The sequence below is a fragment of the Plectropomus leopardus genome, chromosome 23, assembly GCF_008729295.1.
Source record: "Plectropomus leopardus isolate mb chromosome 23, YSFRI_Pleo_2.0, whole genome shotgun sequence".
Taxonomy (NCBI): domain Eukaryota; kingdom Metazoa; phylum Chordata; class Actinopteri; order Perciformes; family Serranidae; genus Plectropomus; species Plectropomus leopardus.
Genome location: NC_056485.1, coordinates 13,355,353 through 13,383,317, shown reverse-complemented (window position 1 = coordinate 13,383,317; position 27,965 = coordinate 13,355,353). Strand labels below are relative to the sequence as shown.

Below are 27,965 nucleotides of genomic sequence, written 5' to 3'. Positions count from 1 at the left end.
GAATGTAAAGCCAATCATGATGGGTTTTTTTAAACCTAACCTAACTGTGCTTTTGTTGCCTAAACCTAACCCTGTCTCCCAATGTCAGCATCCTGGAATGTCAACGGCAGACACAGGAGGATACCTGGCACGTAATATGTAGACGTGAAAGTGCAATGACAAAGCAGCAATATGTGACAATTTGGGATGAGAAAGTGTTGGGACACAGTGGTAAGACACAGTTTAAATATTATTCATTTCACCTGTCAGTGGTTTTCATGTTGTAGCTGATCAGTGCATGTATTTATAATATCTAGTTCATGATATGTCAGTGCTTTGCCTCTCTGTTGTCCATAAAAGAAAATGTTGAATCTTTCCATGCAGCTCTAACCAAGGAGTGAGATTAGAGAAAACTTTTAGGGATCTTCTAGTTGCCATAACAAACAAACAGCAACCACAGCAACATGGTGTATTTGCTACTCAGCCACTTATGCTAGCTTCCTAATGGACACAATCTGATGGAGTGATTCAGCTTCAGAAGCCAAAAGAAAAGTCAACCATCACAAAATGGGAGGGAAGAAACAGAAACCTGTGTGCATGTGTGTGCTTGAGAAAATGTCTTGAAATTCAGGTTAACTCTTGAGCCAGTCTGGAGGTTTACCACTAAAACATTTTCCTTTTCCAGAGAGGTGGTATAGAAACACGCCAACACACCTCTATCTTTCTGTCGCTCCAAGATAAACAGACAGATGGGAGGCAGAAAGGGGTTGGAGGATGAGTCATGCTTACTGATTTATCAACATTACAAAGACATCCTACAAGAAAGGGAAAACTCAGTGAGAGAGGTTGACTCTGAGGTTCAGAAAACTGACACAACAGAAGTCATTCTTCTCGACTCTGATTGTGTTGAAGAGCCTCATGTTGTGTTTAAGGGATTTACATTGGCGGTGTGGGTGTGTGGTTGTTACTGGGTGGTAGGGTCAGTTTCTTTATCTTTTTTTTTTCTTATTTTTCATTCATGTCACTCTGCTTCTCTGCATTTCTGACTTTTCATCGTTTCTCCTTTCTTGTGAGGTCAAATTACAGACCACATCAGATAAGGAAGGTTTTAGACCAGGCATGTCAAACTGGTCCACAGGGGGGCCGGTGTGGCTGCAGGTTTTTGTGCCAACCAACCAAGAGCACACAGTTTGACCAATCAACTGTCTGAAGACGGAGATCAGTTGATTAAATGAGTCAAGTCTGGTGTGCTGCTACTTGGTTGGAAACAAAACCTGCAGCCACACCGGCCCCCCTGTGGACCAGTTTGACATGCCTGTTTTAGACTGACTGGAGCTGGGGACGGCATAAGAAAAGAAAGGCACTGAATAGATATTTCAACACAAGTCAGTGTGGAATTGACTGCTAAATAAATACAGTAAAATGTGTAAAAGAAGAAAACTAAGCAATGAGAAATGTCCTGCTTGTTGTAAATTCTAAAGTGGTCTCAAGTGTTTACTACAGATTACAGCATCCCTAAATCAAAATATGTTTCATTTCAACAAAATGTTGCTCATATCTGCATTATTATGCTGTAGGCTATTTTTTATTCATTATACGCTTTATCCACCAGACATGGAACAACATTGGCCTTTATTTGTAGTCATGTTTTTGTCTATGAATCTAAGCCCAAAGTTCACTTCTTTTAGCTTTGTTTTTGGTCTCCACCAACACCTGAGAAAAATATTAGGCAATTTAGCAGCTAAATGTGGCATTATGCTGCTCACCAGCAAGTTGGTTTGAGTCTTGACATCACTGTGAGATTGTTGTTCATCTACTTATAGCATGTAACTTCCTCTAAAACCACAAAAAAAAACCCCACACAAAATGTCTTTTATGTCAAAATCCAATGGAAAAATCCCAAAAGGCTTTTTGTCAAGGGAACCAGGGCGATGCTAACTTTTGCACTGGCCTACAGAAAAATGTCATGCCTGCAGCACTCAATTCAGCTGCTGTCGCCACTGATGGAATGCAAGAGCCAGTTTGGGGCCTCGTTGTGACCCATCCAGCCCCTCAAGCCCCTCCGCCTCTGAACACCGCGGTGCCGGTCAGTCTTGAGAATGAGGGGCCCCTCCATCAGTGACCGCTAAGTGGCCGTTTCATAAAGATGAGCGCCATTCAGAAAAGAAAGAGCTCAGGATCAGTTTAAAGAGTTACTTATGGCAGAAACTGTCAACACCTGGATATAAAGAGACCGTTTAGATGTGTACAGTAACCTGTGGTTGAACTCCTGCTGAAGAAATGAACTCTGTGAAAGACCAAAAAAGTACTAAAGCTTCCTTTGATGTAACACAGTCAAACATATCAAAAAAATGATCTGACCTTATATAACATATGTTTAATTTCTCATCCTATGTGTTAATGTTGTTGCTTTTAGTAAAGTTGGAAGACATTTAATGTCCCTACAATGATCTAAAGCAATGGTTCCCAACGTTTCTGGCTCATGCATTCTTAAAAAAAAAAAGGCGCATAGTACCATAATATTTGGTATGCCAAAAAATGATTTGGTATGTCCCATTACATAGTATGTTAAATGCAGAATGCCAAAAATACTAGATATGATTAATTGCATCCGGTCAGTGAACAAGCCAGCATGCTTTTCTGGCCATTCTGACCCACAATCCTCTGCACAAGATATCTCACATCAACTGAGACACATGAGCACTCACTGACAGCTAATCAACAGCTGACAGAGGCAGCAAACATGGATGCCAGCACATTCAAGTATACGTACTACTACTATACTTTTTTAAAATATGTGGTGGCACTTTTAAACTAGACATTGATGTGTAACTAGATTTTTCCACATCTTATGGCCTTCATCAACAACTGATTCCTTACATAAGTCATGTCATCACAACAGTACCATCTCCATGAGTTTGCTCAGATATCTTATATCAAAGTTTTGTTACATAAAAATGTTTTTGAAAAATAAAATATTGTCATTGTTAAGATTGTTAAAGCAGTATGCGTTTATATGTGTACGGCAGCATTAATGGAGTCAGAGGGTTCATTTGGCAGGTCAGGACATCACATCTGGACCAATTCGTTTTGGTCTTGACATAATGTTGGGAGAGTCAAGTTACAACTTTATTTCCAAAACATCATCCAGTTGCCTTTGGCCTCACCTCCAGTAATATAAAACAGTGGTTCCCAACTGGTGGGCCGTGGTCCAAAAGTTTGTTGCAGTTTGTTGAATGTGTAAGTTTTATTTTGAAGTACAATGAATTTCTGACACAGAGCTTTTATTTTGAAGTGTCATTTCTGTTTAGTCTTGCAATATGTTTAATTTTTTTGTGCCCTAAGCCAATGTGTTGTTTACATGTTGTGAAATAAAATTGAATATGTAATCATTTACAATGTGAGGACCTTGAAGTAATGAATTAACAGAAATCTGGAACCCGTGACTGAACCATTTGGGAACCACTGATATAAAAGACGCAGAAGCAGTTTATTCTCATGTATATGCCTTACTAGCCTTTACTCCTGATCCTGCATTGACCTCACTTTTTTGTTTTTGACACTGAATGTTAATATGTTTGAATCATAGCAACCCAGTAAACCCCAAAGGAGAGGGTGAGCCTGTTAGCTTAAAAACAGTGACGTTTACCCTGCAGAAATGTGCAATATGTTCTATCACATTGCACAACGCCCTGTATCTTTTTACTATGTGGGACTCAGTGAGATCAGAGGAAAAAAATATCTGCTTTATAGCTGGATTTGAGAACTCCACACACCAAACAGTTTTCTGTACAAGAGACAGATCAGAGAGGCTGGTCTGTGTGTCTGTATCGTGCTGCCCTCTAGCTTTCAGAGAAGTACTGTGCTTTGTGCTTTAGAGAGAAGCATTAACAGTATGAATGAGGAAAAGGTCACAGACATGCACAGCTCAAACTGAGAGTTTCACTTGTGGAAATATGTTGCAAGATGTGTTTTTCCCACAGGACATGGGTGGCCTTTATCAGAAAGAAGTAATGTAAAGATTATTATGTTGTTTATTCAGCAGGGGCATGGTGCATTATTATGTATTCATATCAGTGTGCCAGTTGGCCAAAGGACTAAAATATAAAATTTAAAACACAGTGGACTACATGCTTCCCTGCTGCAATATTCCTCTCGTATCATCTGGTCTGCACATGAAGTTGTAAAATGATTAAGTGAATCATATATTTCCATATCTGACTGGGACAGACTTTTGCTACACCAACCTACAAATAATAAATTATTATTATTATTATTGTTAATTTACTTCACCTCAGTAAGTGCGGCTTACCGCTACAGAGGTCTTGATTGGATTTGATATAATCTGACAGGACAGGTCATACACTTGTTCTAGGTCATCTCTCTGTCTGACACACACACACACACACACACACACACACATATACAAGCTGAGAAACTCCACCAACTGAGTTACATGTGTGTATCCTGTATATACAGTATAATATTGTGATACTCACTTGGTTCCTGATGGATAACTTGTCTGCCTTCTGGATGTAAGCAAAAGAAGAAGTGATGAAAGTATCCCTCGCTGTGTCACTTCGGTGCAGAAGATTCGGCTTGGAAGGAAGCACGACCTGTCCATACCGTCAATGCAGGGTAGGAGTCCTAAAAAAAATCATAATAGGCATGAAAGAGAAATGGCTGGATGCACGATGGATATGAAATAACTCCTATGAGCAGGAAAGCAAAGAACATGCCAGTTGTTAACAATATGGTTAAGTAAAATTAAAGTAGTAATTTAAAAGATGGTAGTCCAGCGAGTTGTATGTGTTATAGGAAAGCTGTGTTGTTGTGTCTGACATGACTTAGGTTGCAGACATAAAAACAAATATTACTTTATACGTATTTTTCATCATAATGACCAACATTTAAGTTCCTTAAGGGTCTTAAATATGCTCTAAATCGAGTATTTTCTATACATTACAAGCCAAATCAATAGAAGCCACACATTTTAGGGCCTGGTCATGTGGATTTTTCTTCTCTAAATGAGATGAGGATAAAGATTCAGTACAGATATGAGAGTAATAACAATCCTGTTGTAGTTGACTGAGCCAGGTACTATCTAAAATCTCTAAAAATGCTCTCTAAAGACTTTGTTTTCCATGAAAAGTCACATGACAAAACTGTCAATTCTTCTTCCAGTTTATGTTTGAAACTTGATTTTCTTTGTCCTTTCATGAAAAAATATACTTCAACACAGCAATGAGGATGCAGTCTCAGAAAAGCAGCTCTCCACTCATCACTATTTCTAAATTAGCTTGGTCCCTGGCTTACTAAAGAGTGGAGAAAAGTATTATATTAATATTATAGTAATATTAATCACCTCAAGATTCTTCAAAATGATCTGACAACCTTTCGGAGGGACCTAACCCTTAGGTTGGCATACAAGTGGACCAAACTCTCAACCTTCTGCAACAGTGGAATTCTGCTTACAGATTGATGCATTAGTATTATGTAATTCTCAGTCATGGGGGTCAATTTTCAAGTTTTGATACTTTAAGTAAATTTTGCTTACAATACTTGTTTATTTAAGTAGGATTTTCAATGCAAAACTTCTAATGTCAGTCCTCAATAATTGTATATTTTAGATTTTGGTACTTTTCCGAAAGTAAAAGTTGGATTCCCTGACTAAAACAAAGTGAAACTAAAATCACTCACACTTAAATTTGTCCAGTGGTCACTGAATGTCTTTCTGTAGGTCACATGATACGAGTTGAGTTGTGTATCTCTACAAAATAAACTTACTTTTACTTTTCTCCAAATCCTTCATTGTTCCAGGGAAGCAGCACCTTCAGTCCATCTTTTCCAGGTCCTTGTGAGTTCTGGACGTGATGAGCCTTGAGATGCTTTCACAGCGACGTGCCTTCATCTTCTTCGTACCTCAAACATGCAAGCAGACACCAGACAAAGCTCCTGACATCCACCCATCCTCCATTCCTCCTTCTCATCATCACTTCTTTCCCGCACTTTATTCTGTCTCCTCCTCCTCAGCTTTATCCCACTTCTCCCCTCTGCTCCCTCCATCCCTGCACAGCCTCTTAAGGTTTCTCCTGCTCCTTTTGGGCTCCCTGTGTTTTCTACCCAGCCCAGCTCATGCAGCTTGGTTTCGGATCGGGGTGGTGGGACCGTGGGGGTGTGACCCTCTCTTTGCCAAAGCCCTCCCCAGTGTGGCAGCACAGCTCGCTGTCAACCGCATCAACAAAGACCCATCGCTGGCCTATGGAGCAACGTTCGACTATTCTGTGCTGCAGGTGCTGATCTCATCTCCATCAGTCAAAAAGTAATGTGACTGATTAATACATTGATTGATTTATGGGTTTATTGTCACCTTTAAGGAGCCGTGTGAGACATCAAGGGCGCTGGAGGCGTTCATTGGTTTCCATACCAAGGCCTCAGGATACATTGGACCAGCCAATCCCGGCTACTGTGATACTGCGTCAATGCTGAGCAAAGGCTGGAACAAAGTAGGTGGTGTTTCTTAGTGAATTAAGTTTTAAAGGAATGTGTGTACATAACATGTCCATTTTCTCCTTTACTCTCCGCCTCCAGGCATTGTTTCCTTGGGGTTGTGTTGGCTATGAGCTGGACGACGTTCGGAGCCACCCGACCTTTGCTCGCTCCATGTCGAGGCCCACCTGGGTGCTGCTCAACGTCATAAACTACTTCAGATGGGCCTACATCGGCATCATCTCTTCCTCAGAGGATATCTGGGTGGAGACGGCCACCAAGGTTTGGATATTTTCTCAGATTTCTGAAAAAAAAAACAAACAGCTATTGGTTTCTTGTAGCCGCCTAGATCTTGATAAATCCAAACTAGCTGATGACAGAGAGGAAGCCACACTTTATTATATTACCTAAATACCTAATTTACCATGAAATATATGGGAAACGTGCCTGCCTTTGTTCCGTACAGGTAGCTGACTCCTTGAGGAGCCATGGTCTCCCAGTCAGACTTGTCAGTTTTATGGAGAACACACCTCATGGCATCAGGCGAACTCTAACCAAGCTCCGCAAGATGAGAGAAATACGAGGTACGAAATACGATGTGCTATGTACCCCACTTTTTCTCCCTAGAGGAATACTTCAACCCCCAAGTAACTATTTGTATATTAATTGTTTTACACTGATTTTGTAAAGAAAACGTTTTTTTCTTAGCATGCTTCAAATCAATAAAGACTCCAAAAATGGATGAAATTCCTAATGAACTGAAGTCATAAGGGGTCCACGTTTAACAGCAGCAAAACTATATCAGAAAAGGTCTGTCTGTTTGGAAGTACTGAGCATATGACTGGATAAATGGATTATATCACACAAGTTATGTGACAGTTTGGAAATAAAGTTTTGATATAGCTTTACTGTTGTTAAATGTGGAACCCTAAAACTTCGATTCATCGAGATTTTTTTTTTCCATTTTTGGGTTCTTTGGTCCTTGGAGGCATGGGTGAAACTAACAACTTTCTTCATAAACTTAACCCATGGTTCACTGATATACAAACATTCATTTTGGTGGTGAAGTCTTCCTTTTGTTTTCTCCCTTATTGTTTTAAATTTTCAGTTACTCAGTGTTTGAAACTTTAAACCTGCACCTCAATATTATGTCCGTAGTTGTGATCCTCTGCATGCACTCGGCTCTGATTGGCGGTGGAGCCCAGAAGCAGCTCTTGGAGACGGCCTACGACATGCAGCTGATCGATGGCTCCCTGGTCTTTGTGCCCTATGACACTTTGCTCTACAGCCTGCCGTATCGCAACGTCACCTACCCAGCTCTAAAGAGGAACAGCAAACTGCTGCGGGCCTACGACGCCGTCCTGACCGTCACCATCAACTCACCTCAGGTGTCCTTCTTTGAGGCTTACAGCGAGGCCATGGAGAGAGGGGAGGTGGCCAAGACGCTGAAGCCTCATCAGGTGATGCATGGGATCGTAAAGACTGTGCCGGTGGCATGTGTGTGCTGTTCAGCTGCCCTTGAGCAAGGCAGCTCAATATGTCTGTGTGTCCTGCAGGTTTCTCCACTTTTTGGCACCATCTACAGCTCCGTCCTCATCATGGCTCATGCAGTGCATCGTGTTCAGCAGGCTGGGGTGTGGATGTCTGGGGGAAACTTGGCAAGACACACCCGCAACCTGGACTTCCAGGTACTAAGATGATTGTAAATAAGACACAGTATTTGTAACTTGTTTAGATACAATTTAGGGGGAAAACAATGGAATTACTGCTAAGGGCTTCAGTCCAAGGATTTGAGAATAATTGCACCTAAAAGTGCTTTTTTCTGGTTAACTTCAGGTTAACTAGCGATTTAGTGTCACTGGACCTTAATGAAAATGATTTATATATAATAAAACATTAAATTAAAGGTTTCTCAGACTAGAGCACTTGTATTGCTTCTTCTTAGCAGGCCATATTTCTGTTAAATTACAAAAAAATGTATTTTTTCTAAAGCAGTTCGGTGCAGCATTGATGAGAGACCGTCCCCAGAATGAATGAGGAAATTAAGCAAATTCTAATATTAGTTTTGATAGTTTACTAGACCAAACTATGGTTAAAGAATTGGCCATTACCATTTAAAACAACAGGGATTGTTGCAAATGCATATCTTACTTACATTGCAGGGCTTCAGCCATCCCGTCAAAATCAACGACTCTGGAGCTGCTCTGCTGGAATACCTCATACTGGACACAGACGGACTCTCCTGGGAGCTGATGCCAACATACAGGTACATGAGGACTGAGGATAGAGAGATAAGCAAATGAATGAATGAAATATTCAGTGACATAAGTTAGGTTAAAGAAAGTCAAACCAGACTGTGATCATGTCAGTAAACTTCAAAATTAAAGTTAAAATTAAGTTTTGTTCAACTGAATCACAGTGATGTGAGTGAAAGGTACAAAAGCACAAAAAAAGTTCTGCAGTGTCAGTGCAAAGATTTTTAGCGGCCAAACTGATGAAGTAAAGGCCCATGCCAACATTTTTCAGGTTGTAGTTTGAGTTGCATTATATTCTTAACTGTGTTTATACCAAAAGAATGGAGTGCCATCGGATTTATTATTGTTGCAGTACTAACATCATCATATTGATTAATGACAGCATTGACATGGAGGCCGGCATGGTGCGTTTCCTGGGTCGAGAAATCCACTTCCCTCATGGCTACAGACCCAGGAAGGACTCCTCATGCTGGTTTACTCCTGGAGTCATTTGCTCAGGGGGTAAGGAACCTAAAGCTTGCATCCATTTGTAAATGCTGGATGTTTTAGTTTATTATTGATATTTTTAATGGCTTGGCTCTACAAATAAATATATACCTGCATTGGACTCCAAGAAAATGTGCGTACATAAAAAAAAGAGTTAGCAATTCAAAGTCATTTGAAATGCTGACCCTGAATTAAGATTAAAATTGATGTTCTTCAATTTTTTAAACATGTTTAGGCCTTAGGGATTTTGTAATTATTGTTTTGGGTGAACTATTTGGGTGAACTAACTATTTTCTAAAATTGTTTTTTTTTTAAATCTTTTTCAAAAAAAATTTTTAATAAATTTTCTTTTTGTGAGGGGGTTCTATTTCAGGTTGTTTTGTGAAGATTAAGGCTCTAATATATTCTGTCATAACATGTTTGTCTTCCTTAAAAGAATAAAGATCTTTTAAAAACAAAAGGCTCACTTTTAAGTGTTTTACATCGAAAACTTAAAAACCTTTTTTTCTTGCTCCAGGTGTGGATCTATTCTCGACCATCAGCATGTTCTTCGGAGCCATGTCAACTTCTGTTTTTGCAATGGCGTTTATTTACTGCATCAGGTACAAAGTCACAGGAAGTCATGTTGCTCTTTAAAGCATTTATTCTAAAGTTTAAAGAATAAATACATAAAAAATAAATAAATATCATTGTGTTCTATGGTTTAAAATATCATCAGATTTTATTCTTATTTTTTATTAAACTAAATTGTTTCTAGGTAGAAAATAGTTATTAAAAACACATGACCTTTGTGATTCTTTGTAATAAAGAGAAAAAAGCTGTGTTTTGACTTACAGCTCTTAGTAAGTAACAGTTGAGTTCATAACAGTCTACCCTGCTGTCTCTTGTTGCCTAGGCGACGCATCAATCAAATTCGACTGGTTAAGGGCCCAAACAGGATCTTGCTGACTCTGGCTGATGTCACATTCATCAACCCGTCGCTTAGCAACAAGGTCAGCCCCTGTCTGATTGACTCATACTTGATGTTATCATTGTAGTAGTAAAACTACAGGAAGATGTTGATGTGTTGATGAATTTCAGTTAAATAAATCCCCATTTCTTGAACATCTAAATGGTGGTGGAAAGTAACCAAATATATTTATTGTACTTGAGTACAACTTAGAGGTGCTTGTTGTTTTAATCTTACTTGACTATGTTTATTTGATAAATATAGACACTTTACAGATTTAGGTTGTTAATAGAAACATACTCACTATTATGGATTAAGCACAGTATGAACTTCACCCACCTTTAGTGGCTGCATTATTTAAGTGATACATGCATTAATCGTACATTAACTTTGATTAAGTAAAATGATATATATTATTTTGAAACTGGCGATTTTGCATATTGAGTGCTCTTATATTTATATTTTGTTATTATGCATCTGTACTTTTACTGAGATTTTAGAACTTCTACATCACAGTATTGTTATTTTAAATGTTTATGAAGTAACCTAAAAAAATCTGAATACTTGTTCCACCACTGTACAGAGGTTTTAACAGGTAGTTCAAACAAGAAAACTGATTATAAACTTTCCCCTCACATCCTGAGCTTGATGCTTTTATAGAAGCTGAGTCTGGATGACAGCCGGGCGAGCGGCATGAGGAGCGTATCAGACATCACGTCGCCAGTCTCAACTCAATCTCCAGCCACCTACGAGAACTCCAACGTTGTCATTTTTGAGGTGAGACAGCATGTATTTTTGTATTAATGTAAAACACACTCCTATCAGTCCTTTCTAGATCGTAAAGGCTAAATTAAAATTGACCCCGCATTTTTCTCTTATTAGCTTCAAATACAGATAAATTGCAAACATTCCTTTTCAGAATAACCAAGACTATTTGAAAATTAGGATGTGACAGTTACAGTCAAGATTTACAATGGAAATATATGTAGAATTTTGGTTTTAAAAAAAAGTTGCAAAATGCACTTTATCAGAATAATGAAGCTGTCAGATAAAATAGTTCACCGCAGAAATGTAAAAAACGTTTTTTAGCAAAACTGACTACAGCTCCATTACTATAACTTTGTTGTTTTACTTTATCAGTGGTCAACTGTAACATTTTTATTCAGAGTAATTCAGGTTTTAACTCAAATCATATCACAAATGACTTCATAGGGGCCAAAGGTCAACTACTAAAATGGGACTTATTTAGCCATCATAGCTAATAAATAACAGGCAACTAAATAAGCCTCTGCCACCATTTGATAGAACCAAACTGATGCTCACAGGTCAGTTGACACAGAAATAGTTTCGCCATCATGAACTTTTGACAGTTTGGGGATATTTTGTCAACCTCAAATCTTTCCATTTGAATAACAAAAAAAACTTATATGGCATATTGACTTAGCAGCTAAGGTAAGAAACGTAGAGTACCTGATGTTTGGCGTTCCTCTCCTCCAGGGTGACTGGGCGTGGCTGAAGAGACTTCCTGATGGGACGTTTAGCAGCATCAACCCCAAAACAAGCCTTGTGTTTGAACTGGTAAGTGACAAGTAAAGCACAAGTCATGAAAAACACAGATAATGAAAGAAACCAGCATTATGAGGTACTTTTGTTTCTTGGCTGCAGATGAAGGACATGCGTCATGAGAACATTAACCCTTTCTTGGGCTTCTTCCACGACTGCGGCGTGTTCGCCATCGTGACCGAGTTCTGCTCCAGAGGAAGTTTGGAGGACCTGCTCCTGAATGACGACGTCAAACTCGACTGGATGTTTAAGTCGTCTCTGCTACTGGATTTAATAAAGGTCAGTAAAGAAAGCGGGATGGGAGATGGGATATTTAGGGTATGCATGGACTGTTTAAGGTTCTGTGTCCACCTGGTTTTAACCTGCGTCTTAGTTGATCTGATCTCATAAGCTCTTCTTTGTTTAAGATAAAAAGTATTTTTATAAAGTAAATGGGTCTTAAATGTTGTGATGCCTTGAAATAGAAGTAAAAATTGGCATGAAAAGAGGAGACTCAAGTAAAGTACCTCAATTTTGTAATTACGCTCCTCCACTGCTGAAAATATTCTGACTTGTTTGTTTTCTGTCTCAGGGTATGAAGTACCTCCACCACCGCGGAGTGTCCCACACTCGTCTCAAGTCCCGTAACTGTGTGGTGGACGGGCGTTTTGTCCTGAAGGTCACGGACTATGGCTACAACGAGGTTCTGGAGGCACAGAGGTTCCCTTACATGGAGCCACCTGCGGACGGTGAGAGAACACACCAGATTACAAACCATTTGTATAAGTTTCCACCACAGTAGCAAACTAATGCAGCTGTGTGTGCTCCAGAGTTGCTGTGGACGGCTCCAGAGATCCTGAGGAGCAGGAAGCCTGAGCTTCACGGGAGTCTAGCTGGAGACGTGTATAGCTTCGCCATCATCATGCAAGAGGTGGTGGTCAGAGGGCCTCCGTTCTGCATGCTGGACTTGTCCGCCACAGGCAAGATAGCAACTTCCCCCACACACAAAAAACATGTTTTTCTGATTACTTTTTTTAAGTTTACAATTACTGTTCATTTACTAACAAGCTGTCTTGAAGTTAGATGTGAAATTTTAATCTGTTTGTGGTAATGGATGAACAATTATTTCACCACAGTCATCAGGAGTCATCCTCTGGGCACCATGAATGTCTGCATATTAAACAGGCCATCCCTTCACCAAACCGCTTGCACGGCTAAAAAACAATGATCACTTATTTTACAGCTGATGTTTCTGTATTTTAGACATAATAGAGAAGCTGTGTAAGCCTCCTCCTCTGTGTCGACCGGTGGTCAGTCCAGACTGCGCTCCTTTAGAGTGCATCCAGCTGATGAAACAGTGCTGGAACGAACAGCCAGAGAAGAGACCGACCTTTGATGAGATCTTCGACCAGGTGGGTGGAAAGCTTTTGGGTCATCATCATAACTTTATTTTGCTTTATTTTGAACAAAATATCTTTCTTTAAATGCTAGAAAATTATGCTGCAATGTTGTTTTTACATTGTTTTCAAACATGGATTGAAAATGGTCAATTTTTCTGTAGTAAAATCAAGTTGAGAATCAGTATTGTTTGGGAATTCATTTCTTTCTGATACTGCTTTATGAGCTTTTATACTTGATTATTATTTTAAACCTCAACTTCTGTCTTTTTTTTTTTGTACTTTTACCTTCTTTCCTGTCTTCTCAGTTTAAAAACATTAACAAGGGGAAGAAGACTAACATCATAGACTCCATGCTGAGGATGCTGGAGCAGTACTCGTCTAACCTGGAGGAGCTGATCAGGGAGCGAACGGAGGAGCTGGAGATTGAGAAACAGAAAACGGAGAAGCTGCTCACACAGATGCTTCCTCCGTGAGTTAACAAACACACCCCATACAAAACAAACCTACACAGGTAAAAACACAATGGGTCAATTATATATACACACATAAACATAAATACATTGTGGGTAATTTGCATGTTAATTTGTTTGTTTGCTTCCACTAACTTTGTTTGTTTTCTATATAAATGTGTACATAAATCAAAAATACACTCATATACAACAGAAAATGTGCATGCTGTGTCTTTCAATGGAGCCCAAAAGTGTTTGGTGTTATATAAAGAAATATGAAAAACATAACCACATGCATGAGTTGTGTAAATGGTATAAGTTCATTTACAAAACAGCTTTCTGCAATGTTATATCATTCATATTTTCATAATTGGAGAGGTTGTCCTTTTTTGTTTTTATTGCTCTTTTTCAGAATAGGACTTTTCCAATAACATTTTCATAATGTCACATTTCCTTTTGATACATTTACCTTTTATACAATTTATTCACATAATAATTTTTCCGTTTATAATGTCTTTTTAAAATGTATTTGATATTGCCAGCTCAGTGTCATAAAAAACATATATGCTCTGAAAAATGTGCTATTTACATTTTTTTCCATTTTAAAGTAAATTGTTTTCACAAAAAAGAATGTAATCGGTTTAAGGTGGGAATCACAGTATTCATGACTTAAACTTTTTTGTATTCATGCTTTACATAACATAAAAAGGCAAACTATCAAAGAAAAAACAAAAAATAGCATTTTTTTTAAAAAAAAGGAGATACAAAGTAGTTACAGGGGATATAAATAAATAGACCCAAATCTGATTTAATAAAATGTAGTGTCAAGTACTCAACGCTGTTTTGTTTTAGACAGACAATAAATAACCTTGTGAGTCATCTCTACACGTCTCTACGACCTTAATACATCACAAACTCATGTGTTCTTCCCTCCTGTAGATCTGTGGCCGAGGCTTTAAAGGTCGGCGGTACAGTCGAACCTGAGTACTTTGACAAAGTGTCGCTTTACTTCAGCGACATCGTCGGCTTTACTACCATCTCAGCCAACAGCGAACCCATCGAGGTGGTCGACCTGCTCAACAACCTCTACACGATCTTTGACGCCATCATTGGAAACCATGATGTCTACAAGGTGCTGTGTTTTAACCTCTATCTATTGTATTTATATTGTGGCATTAACTGTAAATTAATCATACCGTCACTCACTCTATCTTATTCTAATCTAGGTGGAGACTATTGGTGATGCTTATATGGTGGCGTCAGGTGTTCCTGTCCCTAACGGCAACCGCCATGCTGCAGAGATAGCCAACATGGCCCTCGACATCCTGAGCGCTGTGGGAACCTTTAAAATGAGACATATGCCAGACGTTCCTGTCAGGATACGTATAGGACTGCACACAGGTGAGGCAGGAAGGAGCGCAAAAATAATAGTTCAACCAAGTAACAATATCATATTTACATTTTTTTGTTGGGCCATTAATCAAATGTTATGTTGTTTTTAATCTTTATATTGTTTTATCAACTGAATAACACAAAGTGAGTAACTTTTGAGCTGGTTTTAGTGTTTAGTTGTAATACTTGAACTTGTTTGGCAAGTAGAAAAGCCTAAATGGATGGCTAAAAATAACAGGTAAAAAGTTTGAACATCACTCAAGTGGTGATATAAAACACACCAAGTCTAAACACTGACCATAAGAAATAATGGAATATTTGACCCTCTTTTACATAACTCACACTGTTAAAATCACATCAAGGTTAACATCGATTCAAAAGAACACAGTGACAAAATATTAGGATCTGTTGTATAGTATAATTTAGCATTGTGTTGTTGGTTTCAGTACTGTTGTATATAAGCAATAATACACAAAAATAATGGATGGATACTGGATAATGGATACACAACTGCATGACCATGTTGTAAAATAAGGGTCTCCAACAAACCCAGACTACAAGAAGTAAGAGCTTTGTGTGTGTGTGTGTGTGTGTGTGTGTGTGTGTGTGTGTGTGTGTGTGTGTGTGTGTGTGTGTGTTACAGGTCCATGTGTAGCAGGTGTGGTAGGTCTCACCATGCCTCGTTACTGTCTGTTTGGAGACACAGTGACCACCGCCTCTCGTATGGAGTCCAGCGGGCTGCGTAAGTTACACACCTACAAAAAAAATAACAATAACCGATTAAGAATAAAACAATCAGACATGAATGTTTCGGGCTGATCATGTGAATTAAATACTTGACAAGACGGTTAACAATTGGGAAAATATTGTCTAAAGAATTGTAGAGCTGAAACAATTAGATCAACGGATCAGCAACTGTTTTAATAACTGATCAATCTTTTCATTAATTTTTCAATTAAAAATAATTTGCTAGTTTAAGTTTCTTCAATTTTTTTGTCATATGATAATAAACTAAACATTTTGGGGGTGTTGCACTGTTGGTCCAATAAAGTCAGCAAAGTGATCAAATCACTGTCTGATATTTTATAGCCAGAACAATAAATCAAAGAAAATAATCAGCATATTGACCAAATATTGAAGTAATTATTAGCTGGCAATCGAATGAGAGGCATTCAGATCTTTTACTTAATTAAAAACAGCAATACTACAATGAAAAAATACTCAAGTCGTGCATTTTAAATCTTACTTAAGTAAAAGTCCAAAAGTATTAGCATCAAAATATATTAAAAATAAAAGTACACAATAAAAAGTACAATATTTGTGTGGGATGTAGAAGTATAAAGTAGTCAAAAATGTCAAAGTTCTATTGTTAATAATGATTTATATTATGTTGTCATATGACACAATCCTATATTTTGAAACAATACAAAGCATGTTTTCTTGTAAGTTTTAAGTTTTTTAGCTTTAATTTGATTCACTCCCTATTACCTGTAAATTACAACAGCCATTTTCTTTTTCTATTTGTTGCAGCCTACAGGATCCACGTCCACCAGAGTACAGTAAAGGTCCTGCGGGAACTAAATCTCGGCTACAAGCTTGAGTTGAGGAGTAGGACAGAAGTGAAGGTAAGACGCTTTTATTACGACAACAGAGATTTCTGCAGGTGGATGCAGTTCAGTCTGTCACTCTGTGTATGTCTCTCTTTCTCAGGGGAAACCTGTAGAGGAGACCTACTGGCTTGTCGGGAAAGAGGGATTTAACAAACCTCTTCCTGTTCCTCCAGAGGTCAAGTCAGGGTAAGAACTGTCCTTTTTTATTCGTTCTTCTTCCTCTTTTTATTCTGTGCCCCCCTTCTCCTCTGCTTTTTTTGCCTGGCAGTCCTGCAGTGGTCACTTTTGCACACCTCACATGTAGCCATTGAAGCCATTCTAGTATTGAAGGCACTCAAATGTTGGCAGACAACAGAACAACATGGAGTTACGTGATAGAGCATTTTAAGAGACGTTTGATAGAGCAAGGCAAGCTGTTTCCCGCCACTTCTAGTCTTTATGCAAAGCTAGGCTAATCGTCTCCAGCCTCTAGCCCCAAACTAAACCCACATACATGACATTGGTATCAATCTATTCTCGGAAATAATCCTAAAAATGCAAAACTATCTTGTCAAGCCCTTTTAAGCTTGGGAAGATGCCCTTCACATGCTATTTGACCCTTTGAAACCTGAGAAAATCGGTTTGATTTCTTTAGAAAAACATGGAGGAGTGGTTGAAAAAGGCAGCGTACCTACAAATTAGCTTTAAAAAAAGATGAAAGGATTATTAGAAAATTATCTTTAAAAAAAATGGGAAAACATGTCCCAAAAACTAAAATATATTTTATACTAAATATAAAATAATTTTATATTTAAAAATAAAAGAAAATTATTATAAAAACCACATAAAATAAATGCTTTTTTCAGCACTTTTTGGGTAATTCTCTACTTTGCTTTTGTTTGTCATTATTTTATTTATTTACTTACTGTGCTTATCTTCAGGTAATTTTACTTGAACTTTTTTCCTTTTTTTTTTTTTTTTGCTATTTTTTGTGTGTTTCTGCCAGTGATCATGTTGTGACAGCCCAATCTTAAGGCATCCTCCTGCATAGATACACATCAGTGGACCTCGACAGTAGCTGTGTGTATTAGTTGTGTTCACGCTGTTCACTTCGTCCCAACAGGCAAACGGCCCACGGGCTGCAGATGGCCGAGATAGCCCAGTACAAGAAACGAAAAGCCGAGAAACAACAACAAGAACAGCTTGCAAAGAAGAAAAACTGAGGTAATGTTATGCATTATTTTAAAAAATGTATAACATTACTGACTTGGTTGGCAATATGACTCGTTCTTTGGCTTGTTAGCATGAACTGTCTCGAGGTGTCGCTGCAGCATGTTTGCATTTTAGTTTCATCTTGAACGTGACCTGTTCAAAGTTAAGGAGGAAATCACAGTAAGAAGCAGCGGTTCAAACTTTGGGGTTCTGGGACAAGAATTTGCTTTTATTTTAAAAATTAGACCCCTAGAGGTGTTTTGTTTCCATCTTGACCCAGCAGCTGGAATTTCAAAATAAATTCTTTCATGATAGGTTAAATTTTTTATGTTTTGCCATTTTACCAGACCTTGTCTTGGTTTGTGCGTCAAAAATTTCTGTGGGTCATGTTACTATTCAAGATACAAGTAAATGCAAATAAAATACAGAGACACCTAGAGTCATCTCAAATGAGGGAGATGGGAATTTGTCCATATAATAGAAAGAAAATCACTCTTTTGATAAGTTGGTCACTGACAAAACTCAGTTCTTCTACTTTACAAGTTTTGTTCACTTGCCTTCAATTTGGGATTAGGGCCATAGTAAGAAAAAAAAAAGAGATTTTGAAAATAAAGAGATATTGATACAAGAATTAAGTTGTAGTTTCAAGAAAAAAGTTATAAAAATTTTGAGAAAATCTCGTAAATTTACTCTCTGGTCTTAATCTGTGACTTTCTCATAAAATTACGAGTTAAATCTCATAATATTATTACTTTTTTTTTCTTGTAAATTTATGGATTAATCAATCAACTTTATTCTCATAAATGTGTGAGATTTTTTTCATAAAAGTATGTCTTTATTTTTGTTATATTGTGACTTAATTCCAGAAATCTAAGAAGTTTTTTCTTTGACATGGCCCTAATCCTCCAGCGTATTAAAGCTAATGATTGCTTTGTTTTTACATTTTTGGGATGCTCATCCAGCATTAATTATTGTTTCCTTCTATCCTCTGCCTCCACCATCCTCTCTCCTCCTCTCAGCATCAGCATCGCAACAGGTGAGTCAAAGGACGTGAAGCGTGCGTTTCACAAGGCGGTGAAGAAAATCTCTCATGTCCGTGTCGCGACTCAGGTCAGCACGCCAGATGATGAAGACAACGTCATGATGTCCCACCACTGACTAACCTATGGTTTACAACTTTACCTGGACTGGATTTTCACTTGTGGGCTCAGCTGTGAGCACTAAGATTAAGCCTTTTGATCACTTAAAACTGATGCAGACATGAAGAATCATCCTGATATTCCTTTAATACATTTCCTGCCTGTGATCATCCACTGAGGAAAGTTTCCAGGAGGAGAGAGGAGGCTAGTGAAAGTGTTAGTTGGGATTATCACCGTGTGTGTCTGTGTGTATTAACGGCTTGAGTCAAGGAGATGCTGTCTCGCGTGGGTCTATGTTTAGACACAGAGGAGTGCTGACTCAGCAGAGCAGGGATCTACACAAACTGTCACTCAGCAGCACCTAATCTCTCGTTCATTTCCTCCCCCTTTGCTTCCCTGCTCCTCCGTCTGAAGGGAGGAGAGGAGGAACTTAAAGTGAGGAGAGAAAATTAACCCTTTGAAACCTGGATGGACATCCGTTTTTATTGTGCTGCTTTCAGACGCCTCTCACAAGTAGTTAAACCTTTGAAACCTGAGCAAAAAGTTTTAATTCTCTTCAAAAACACGGGAAAGGCAGTGAGCAAGAAATTGGTAAAAAGTGAGAAGAAAATAAACTGAAAATTAATGTTTAAAAAAGGAGAGAGATTTATTTGAAGGAGGGCTTATCATTTTGATGACTTAATTTCCATAATTTTTCATCTTGTAGTTCTGTTTTAATGGTTTATTTTGCTTAAAACACCTGTCTTGATGTAAAGGTGATTTTATATTAGGCAGTTATTTCAATTTCAAAGTTTATTTGTTTTTTGCTTATTGTTGGACATTATCCTGAATAGGTAAGTAATTACATTTTATTTTAGGTTTTTCCTTTCTATAGCAGTGTTGATTTCTTTTAATTTGTGTGACCAAACCTGCCTGCCAAACATTGCAATAAATCTGTTGGTGCTTCAATTAGGTGTAGAGATCTCTGTGTTTGTGACAGTGATTTTTAAATGAACCCACAGCGACCTCTGGTGATGCAACAGAGAACAAACTTTGTTTGAACTACAGATGGCATGCTGAAGCTTTGCAGGATTATCTCAGTTGATCTTCAGTGTGTGTGTGTGTGTGTGTGTGTGTGTGTGTGTGTGGTTGTCTGTTTGAAATCCATTAACGGACAGGCAGCCTACCACAATCTTTTATTTATTTTTATTTATTGTATTAATTGAATAATTTCATTATATTTTCTGTCACTTTTATAACCATTAACAGTACTAAATCTCTTCTTTTTTAAAGATTTAATCCCCTTTACTTTACTATCATTCATTAAATTTGTTAAATTCTAGAGAGAATATACATACAAGTTTTAACTGACTCCAACTCACATACACGTCGATTTAATAACTTGTATGTGGGAATTATTGTGAAAAAAGTCAGAAAAAAAACATATTTTTGTTTGATTTATCCCATTCATCATCATCATCATGACCCCTCAGATTATTTTGAGACCCCTTTTAGTAACCTCTCACCCCAGATTACATTACTCACTAATACACATGTACACACAAGAAGCCCTTATGTGTCTTTTGAAGCCTCTTAAAATGTGCACCTCACAAAATCACCTGTCAATCAAACACTGTAGGTGGGGCTATACGGAGTTTCTCTTGATGCAGTTTGTGAGTCTGCAGGTGGCGCTGTCCTATCGTCTTTATCTGTCTGGATGCCCTCTACTGTTCATTATACATTTTTCAGTTTATTACAAACAAACGAGGTACGTGAAACAAAATATTTTGCATGTTCAAAATTGTAATTTATATAAATATTTGACAAGCCACAAAAATATTGTATTGTTTAACAAATATATTTTGATGTATTTCATACTGAATATTCATTCAAGTGTTTTTTAAGTGTAAAATGTTGCATATTTTCTTTAAGTTTAACCCCCAAACTATGGTAGAAACTCATGTTTAAAGCTTTTTGTCACTGCCAGGCATGTAAGTCTTAAAGCAAGTAAAACAGCTCTTTTATTTAGCTGTCATTTATGTAATTTGTTGCCTAAAAACAGCAAAAAATTGAATTAAAGACATTTCGTCTATAAACTGGTAAATGAGCCTTAAAAATCAGCATTTGTAATGTGTGTGTGTGTGTGTGTGTACTTGTACATTAGATCATTATTTCCTGTAATATTAACTTGGACATGACCTGCTAATCAGCAAAGTACTGGTTGTACTGGAAAAGTACTGGAAAGCTTCCAGCTCTGGCTGCATGAATGGGTAAATCTGCACATTTATTTAACTTTATGTACATATGTGGTTAACATGCTGTCCACCAGGCAGACAGCAATGTGCTGCCAGCAAGCTGTCGTGAGTCGAAGCTATAGAGCTGAGATTATTGGAGGATTTACGCTTTTATCCAGGCGTTAATGGAAGTTTGTTTGGGGGCACGAGGAGATTAGTATAGATTATGATATAGTGATATATAGAATAAGGAGGAATATGGATTAAATGGGTTCGGGAATACTGAGGAATGGGAGATTAGATCTGGATTATTCATTAAAATCTGACCCGATGCTGTCTCATCAGACTCACTGCAACAATTTTCACTATAAATACACTGAAAGTGAAGTCCCTGTTCAATCAAGACCTCATCAAAAAAGGGAGAGGAGGGGAAACTGATGACACATTAATAAATAAATATATAAGGGAAATAGTTTATTGGACTAAATGGTAAGGAGTATTGTATTATAGGTTATTAAGCAACTAGATCTAGTTAGATTTAAAGATAGATAAAAGCTAGGGGAAAATGTCCAGAGAACTTTATATAATGATGATATATTTTAAATTATTTTACAGAATTGTTGTATCTTTTTTCCCAGGTCATTTCATTTTTGTTGTTGTTGTTTTTGACCCAATATTTTGGGTCTTTTCCTCTTAAATTTCTTATCGCCTTCTTCCAGTGTTTTTAAAAGAAATCAAGCCAATTTACCAGGGTTCAAAGTGTTAAACTGTCATTTTGTCAGTTTGAATGTGTCACATTTGAAACATAAGTGAAAATGTGTTTTGCTTACAGTTGGAACTCTGATGTCCCATTATCTCTATAATCACAGTTACACAGTTACATGTGTCCATACCTGAAAACTGCTCCTCCACTTTTCCCACCCAGATTTTTACTTCTGGTCCAGGGATCGCACTGTAGCAAACTCGTTGCAAGAAGCTGTAGGGTCCCCCTTCAATGACCCTGCAGAGGCACAAATATGAAATGTGGGACATAGAGAACTGAATAGAAATACACTATCAAGTACCAAAGTGATACTTTTTAAAAAGCTGATAGGAAACACAAACTAGTCAGGACAAATAACAGGTAAATAACATTAAAACTCTCAAGCTTAAACCACAAATTAAAGATAAGATTAAAAAAAAACAAAAAAAAAAAACTATGCCAGCAATACCTTTTTACCCTCTGGAGGCTCTTTTTTATAGAAACAAATGTAGGTAAGAAAAGTACACTTTCAATATATGGATATGGATATATGTAGCAAAGAACATGTTGCTTAAATAGAAAGCTAAATGATCCCACAAAATATGGAAAGTTCAGATTTTGACAAATTTACTGTAAGAAAACTGCTGCATTTACAATTGTTTATCAGCAGTTTCATACTTCTTAATACATACACAAAACTGTACACTTACAGTATTAAGTACTTGTTATACTCACTGTGTGATGTATAGTATAGAGGTCAAAGTGGGTAGGTGTACTGGTTTGAATGCTTCTGATCACAAAAAACAATGAAGAATTTAATGTTTTTGAATGTGCATATTTGAACTATTTGTTCTCAGTTGAATAAATAAACTGTGTCTGTTTAAATTGCATTGTCAACAGCAGCAGCAGCAGCAGCAGCAGTAATGTCGCAACTGTGCTTGTTCTGAAATAACAGACTGAGTCTGTAACAAAGGGAAGCATGCTTTCCTTTGTGTTTCCTGTGTGTGTGTTTCAGCTTTGTTGGCTCTGCTCCTTTGTTGCAAGTACAATAGGAGCAGAGGATTGACTGTAATGCACAACTTCATCCAGCAGAGAGCGCCGTGTCATGGAAACTGTCAGTCAGGACAAGATAAGAGGAGAACACTTATTTTATAATTTATATAGACATATTTCTGTATAATGAAGAATCAGATCCAGTCATGAGTTGGCAATAATTGAATAAATAATACATGCAGAAAAATAAAAGTTTAACAAATATGGGTTTATGTAAATTAGTGTCAATTTCAACAATTTCAACAACAATTTGTCCTTTGTTATTCTGTAAACTTTGCCTCTGTTAACTGTCATACATAGGAGCAAACGTGAACCTGCCTGCCAAAAAAAAATAAATGCTCCCAGGCCTCTATTAGCCGTGTAAAACCCGCAATGTTTGAAAAAATATTGTGTCTAAAAGTATTAGTAGTAGTAGTAGAATGAGCCTTAAAAAAGCTGCATTCTTAGTGGGTTTTTCTTTTTATGTAATGAAACCCACCATCTTTTTTGTAATATCACATGACCCGCTCAATGTTAACTTCAACTCTGCCTGAATCACTGTACAATATCATTTAGAGATAACAGAAAACAAGGCTTTACACCCTACTCCTCATACTCTGTGCATCTTTTTCTACACTCGGATACGTCCTGGACTTGTAAACTTGATTTTGAAACAGGGACACTCTTCGAGAGAGCATCTCAAGGTTGGCCAACCGTAATGTCATGTCAGATGATATTGTGCTTTAATTTACACCAGCGCTGCCCATTGAGAGGGGAGGGAGGGGGGCATGGACTTAATTTAAGCAATACTTTATTTTGAAACTAAATATTCATACACTGTAAATGAACTCTAAGCTAATTAAATGTTGTTGTGAGCACACGCACGCATTGATATGAGTAAAACAGATTTGGGGAGGGTGCATTCACATGATAAAGCAACATGTTTTTATATTTTTACTTTGTCTTATTTTCGAATGAGAAATATTGAATTGCTGGAAAAGTAAGTATTCGGATTAGATATTCATTTTAGAGTAATAAACAAACTACCTGCAACTGTTTATTTAGCTAAATTTACACCAGACAAAGCAGCTCACACATCATGTCTTTTTTTCTATTAAAAAAAATGTTATTCTTTCAGTCTTATTCCTAAAATTCAACTGTTTGTGCATGAAATGAATCAAACTAATTCTAACACTACTACAGGACCTTAACTCCTTCCTGTGTGTCTACAGACATCTAAAGTCAATCATTTTGCAAAGCAACTAAATGAACGACCTGATGCAAAATTTGCATCATTAGCATAGTACACACTGGGACTGATGCACACACACTTTAAAACATGCAAACACACACATGCACAATCTCTCTGTTCTCCCTTACAGTCAGTAATGGGAAGTATATTTACTCAAACACTGTAGGCTACTCAAGTACAACTTTGAGGTACTTTACTTGAGCATTTCAATTTTATGCCATTTTTAAACACTTTTGTTGTTTTTTTTTCCATTTTGTTTGTTTGTTTTTATTCTGCATAATTAGTCATTTTAATTTTGGTACTTTAAGTATATTTTTATGGAAATACTTTTGTAATTTTTGGAAGTTTTGCGTGCATGGCTTTGCTTGCAACACAGTATTTCTACATTGCATTTTTTACTTCAGTAAAAGATGTGAATACTTCTTCCACTACTGCTCACAGTCAAACACTCCTCTGCAGCTAAAGCTCCAATCGGTGTCTTAATTCTCATGAAATTGTTAAAAACTAGCTTGTTGGACTCAGAAGTCTGGTGCTTGACTTCACTGCACCTATCATTTGGAAGATTACCCAGCAGTAATGCATGATGCTGTCACAACAACAACACAATCATATTTTAACCTTAAGCAAGGGTGTGTTTCTCTGGGGGTTAAGAAAACAGAATTTGGGATTCCGGAGGATTTCCGAGGCACTTGCAGAATTCGAAAGGTTTCCTGCATTAATATTAAAAGTGAGGCAGAAACAGGGTAAAAGGTTGAAGGCTACATAAGTTCAGCTGTTCTCACAGCAGCGGAGTTAGCAGATGAAAGGACGGAGGGGCTTCCGTGTGTGGTTTGACTGGTCTCACGCCAGACGGAGGTTAGCAGAACCAGGCTTCCTTTGAAAAGCAGCTGACATTTCCCCTGGGAAGAGTTGGGTTGCCCGTCGGCTCGACTGGTAGCTAGCCGTCATTATGGGAGAGATTGGAGGGCTGGTATTCCGGCTGTCACAATGCGGTCCAGTTTTTCCGTAACAAGAGGTTAAAGAGGTGAAAGAGTGAGAGAGGGAAAACAAGCTTATACAAGAGGGTAAATTATACGATTCTTCGCCTAAGTTGCCCTTTAAATCGAGTGCTGCAGGGATGATGTTTTTCTGTGGGCTGACGTGGAAGTTAGCATCGCCCTGGTTCCCTTGACAAAAAAACCAATGGTATTTTTCCATTGGATTTTGGTTTATTGCAAAATCGCCAGAAGTAAAATGCTAATGTTAGGCTACAAACAAACTACACCGCGGTGACTTCAACATCGACACCACAACAAGGCTGTGAAGTTGCGTTCAGTGCGATGACACTCTGTAGTCTCATTCAGCCGCTTGTTTACAACTGCCCATTTTACGACATCTAAAATCTTTAAAATTCACAGGGTGTTTACTGACAAATTGTATGTTGTAGGCAATGTGAAAAAAAATCTTCAGCTTGTTTTAACCACAGATCTTATCTCAGGCATCTAACCACAAACCCATTTGAGACAAGGGAATAGGAATTGTTAAACTGCTAACCCATTCCCACGTTTTTGGACTCATTCCTGCAGAACTCTACAGCCAGGCTACATTAAAGCGTTTGGCAACTTTAACAATAAGTTCCAGTTTCATACAATATGTGGTATATTGGAGAATGCACAGTATAACTGATCAGAGCAGAGCTAGTTGATTCAGAGGCAGACGCAGACAGGTGGTCCTGCATACCTCCATTGGTAAAACATGGCACCAGGTCTGGCCGGGTGAGGGGTATGATTCCCACGCGGGCCAGCTGCACTACACATGATCCCACTCATGATACCAAAAGGTGTTTGGGATAAAAGCGTCCAGCAGATTGTCGCATGCAAAGTGTAGTAGAGGCTGGGAAAGCCGAGTGTGGCATTCTCCGAGGTGTGGAAGAACACAGATACCTCCCCTGGGCAGAGGGGGGAGTCCTCCTCGACTACTCTATCTAGGTTCCCATGGAAAACACAGCTGGGTCTCGAGTCTTGGCTGTCGCACATGCATGCTCTCTTAATAAGCATCCTGCGGTCAAAAAACTTTTTTCCAAGTGTGGTCGAAGGAAGATGCCACAGATGGCATGGTGTAAACAAACCTGGATTTGATCTGAATTCATCTCTTGTGCCAAAGCGGGGTTTGGTTTTAGCTTTAGGCATAGAGGATGCAGGCCATGTGAGGTCACCCCAAAATTGTTTGACCCTCGCTGACACTGTGGTTGGCCAGTACCCAAACTCACCAGTGGATTCTCACATGACCAGAGCAGCAGTGTGTTTTAGTAAACCTCAGGCCCTGCAGGCAAGAGGTCCAACGTCTGGGGAGCTTTTATTATCCTCAGTGCATGAGTAAAAGATCCTTAAATAAGCCAAATAAGATTTTACTTACAGGTGGATAAGACAGAAAACGGGATGATAAACATGCTATAACACCACAAGATATAGTGTCCAAAAAAGAGGCGAAAAGCAACATAGCACACAAACTAACTGACTTCGAATATTTAAGTACTTTTCTGTAGTTTTTGTTTTGTACTCTAAATTTTAAAGATAAACACTGTGTTTTTTCTTCTGCTTTTCATGAGGTTTATTATCATGTTGCAAAATAATGTTTGGCATGCACAACATTGATGAGATCATCATAAAAAAATGAGGTATTGTTACAGATTAATCCAGCCACAACTGGCTACATGTGGCCTTTGTGGAGTGCATTGCATTGAAATACTTCCGGCAGGTTAACACACATTTAATACTGATTTTTTCATATTTTTCAGATCCTTTTTCTTAAGTACAAAAGTGAAGAAATGCTTCATTACAAAACCCTTGCATTCAAAATGTTACTTAATAACTGAAGCTCTGCTGTTAGCTAGACACTTTTACCATATCTAACCTCATTACCTTATTTTATTGATTATTTATTATTTTGTGATTTGATTCATTATTTTTTAAAATATCTATTTTATTTATTGTATCTCATTCTGTTTTGTTTTTCCATGTTTAGCATGTGTCTCTTTTTTTGTAGTTGTTTAATATATTGTGAAGAACCCCAACATATTTCCATTGATCTCAAACAACCTACATTAATAATATTTTGATTGTACTCATTATTAGTAAAGTATTGTTACTGATGCATTAATGTGTAAGCAGAATGTATATGTTTATGTTTATGCATGCATGTTTATGCATATGTTTTATGTTTATGTTTATGCAGCAATTTCTTCGAGGTCATTTCCTTGTCTTTTTGTTTTTTACTTTTGTGCTTACTTTTAGGGTTGTTGTTTTACTTTGTTTTCACCCTCAACTAATTTCTTGTTACCTCTTGATAAGTTGCTTATTGCCTTCTTCCCATATTTTCTTTTAAAAGACATCACCAACTTGCTCAGGTTTCAGCAAGTCAAAAAAGTCATTATTATTATTATTATTATTATTATTATTATTAACCAAAATTCTAAAACCTGCCCCAATACCTGTGTCTGCTCTCAGCGACAGGGGGAAGACTCTGTGTGGCTCTTTTGCTTGTCTGCAGCTCTGGAATCAGTTTTCTACGTCTACACGGTTGCTGCAAAGCCGATCAGCAGACTCAAGATCAGCCCTACAAAGTCACCGCCTTATTTTTAACTTCAATAAAACTCTGTGCGACACGATTGGTCACAGCTATTGACGCAAAGCACTAATATATTGCCGCGATTGGCTCACATCCCTGTCAAAACTTGTCACTCAAAATGATGGGCCAATCAGAGCCCGCGTGTGAGTCTTTGTTCCTCCCGTTTGGTGTGTGACGCAGAGGGTCATGTGTTGTTTGTGCTCTGGCCCGTAGAGATGTGTACAGGAGGAGAAGGGAAC

General features: G+C 37.9%; 1 protein-coding gene across 1 annotated transcript; it reads left to right on the top strand.

The window, feature by feature from the left end:
* The first annotated feature begins 5,852 nt into the window (after positions 1-5,852).
* On the top strand, positions 5,853-18,900 carry gc2 (guanylyl cyclase 2). The gene is made up of 23 exons (XM_042512684.1): positions 5,853-6,272; positions 6,357-6,485; positions 6,571-6,750; positions 6,935-7,052; positions 7,627-7,928; positions 8,025-8,156; positions 8,631-8,734; positions 9,106-9,224; positions 9,727-9,811; positions 10,105-10,201; positions 10,819-10,935; positions 11,656-11,736; positions 11,824-12,000; positions 12,293-12,449; positions 12,531-12,680; positions 12,964-13,112; positions 13,406-13,569; positions 14,489-14,681; positions 14,776-14,950; positions 15,585-15,683; positions 16,472-16,566; positions 16,652-16,737; positions 18,768-18,900. The coding sequence occupies exons 1-23, from the start codon at positions 5,853-5,855 to the stop codon at positions 18,898-18,900; spliced, it is 3,462 nt and encodes a 1,153-aa protein (XP_042368618.1).
* Positions 18,901-27,965: the final 9,065 nt, after the last annotated feature.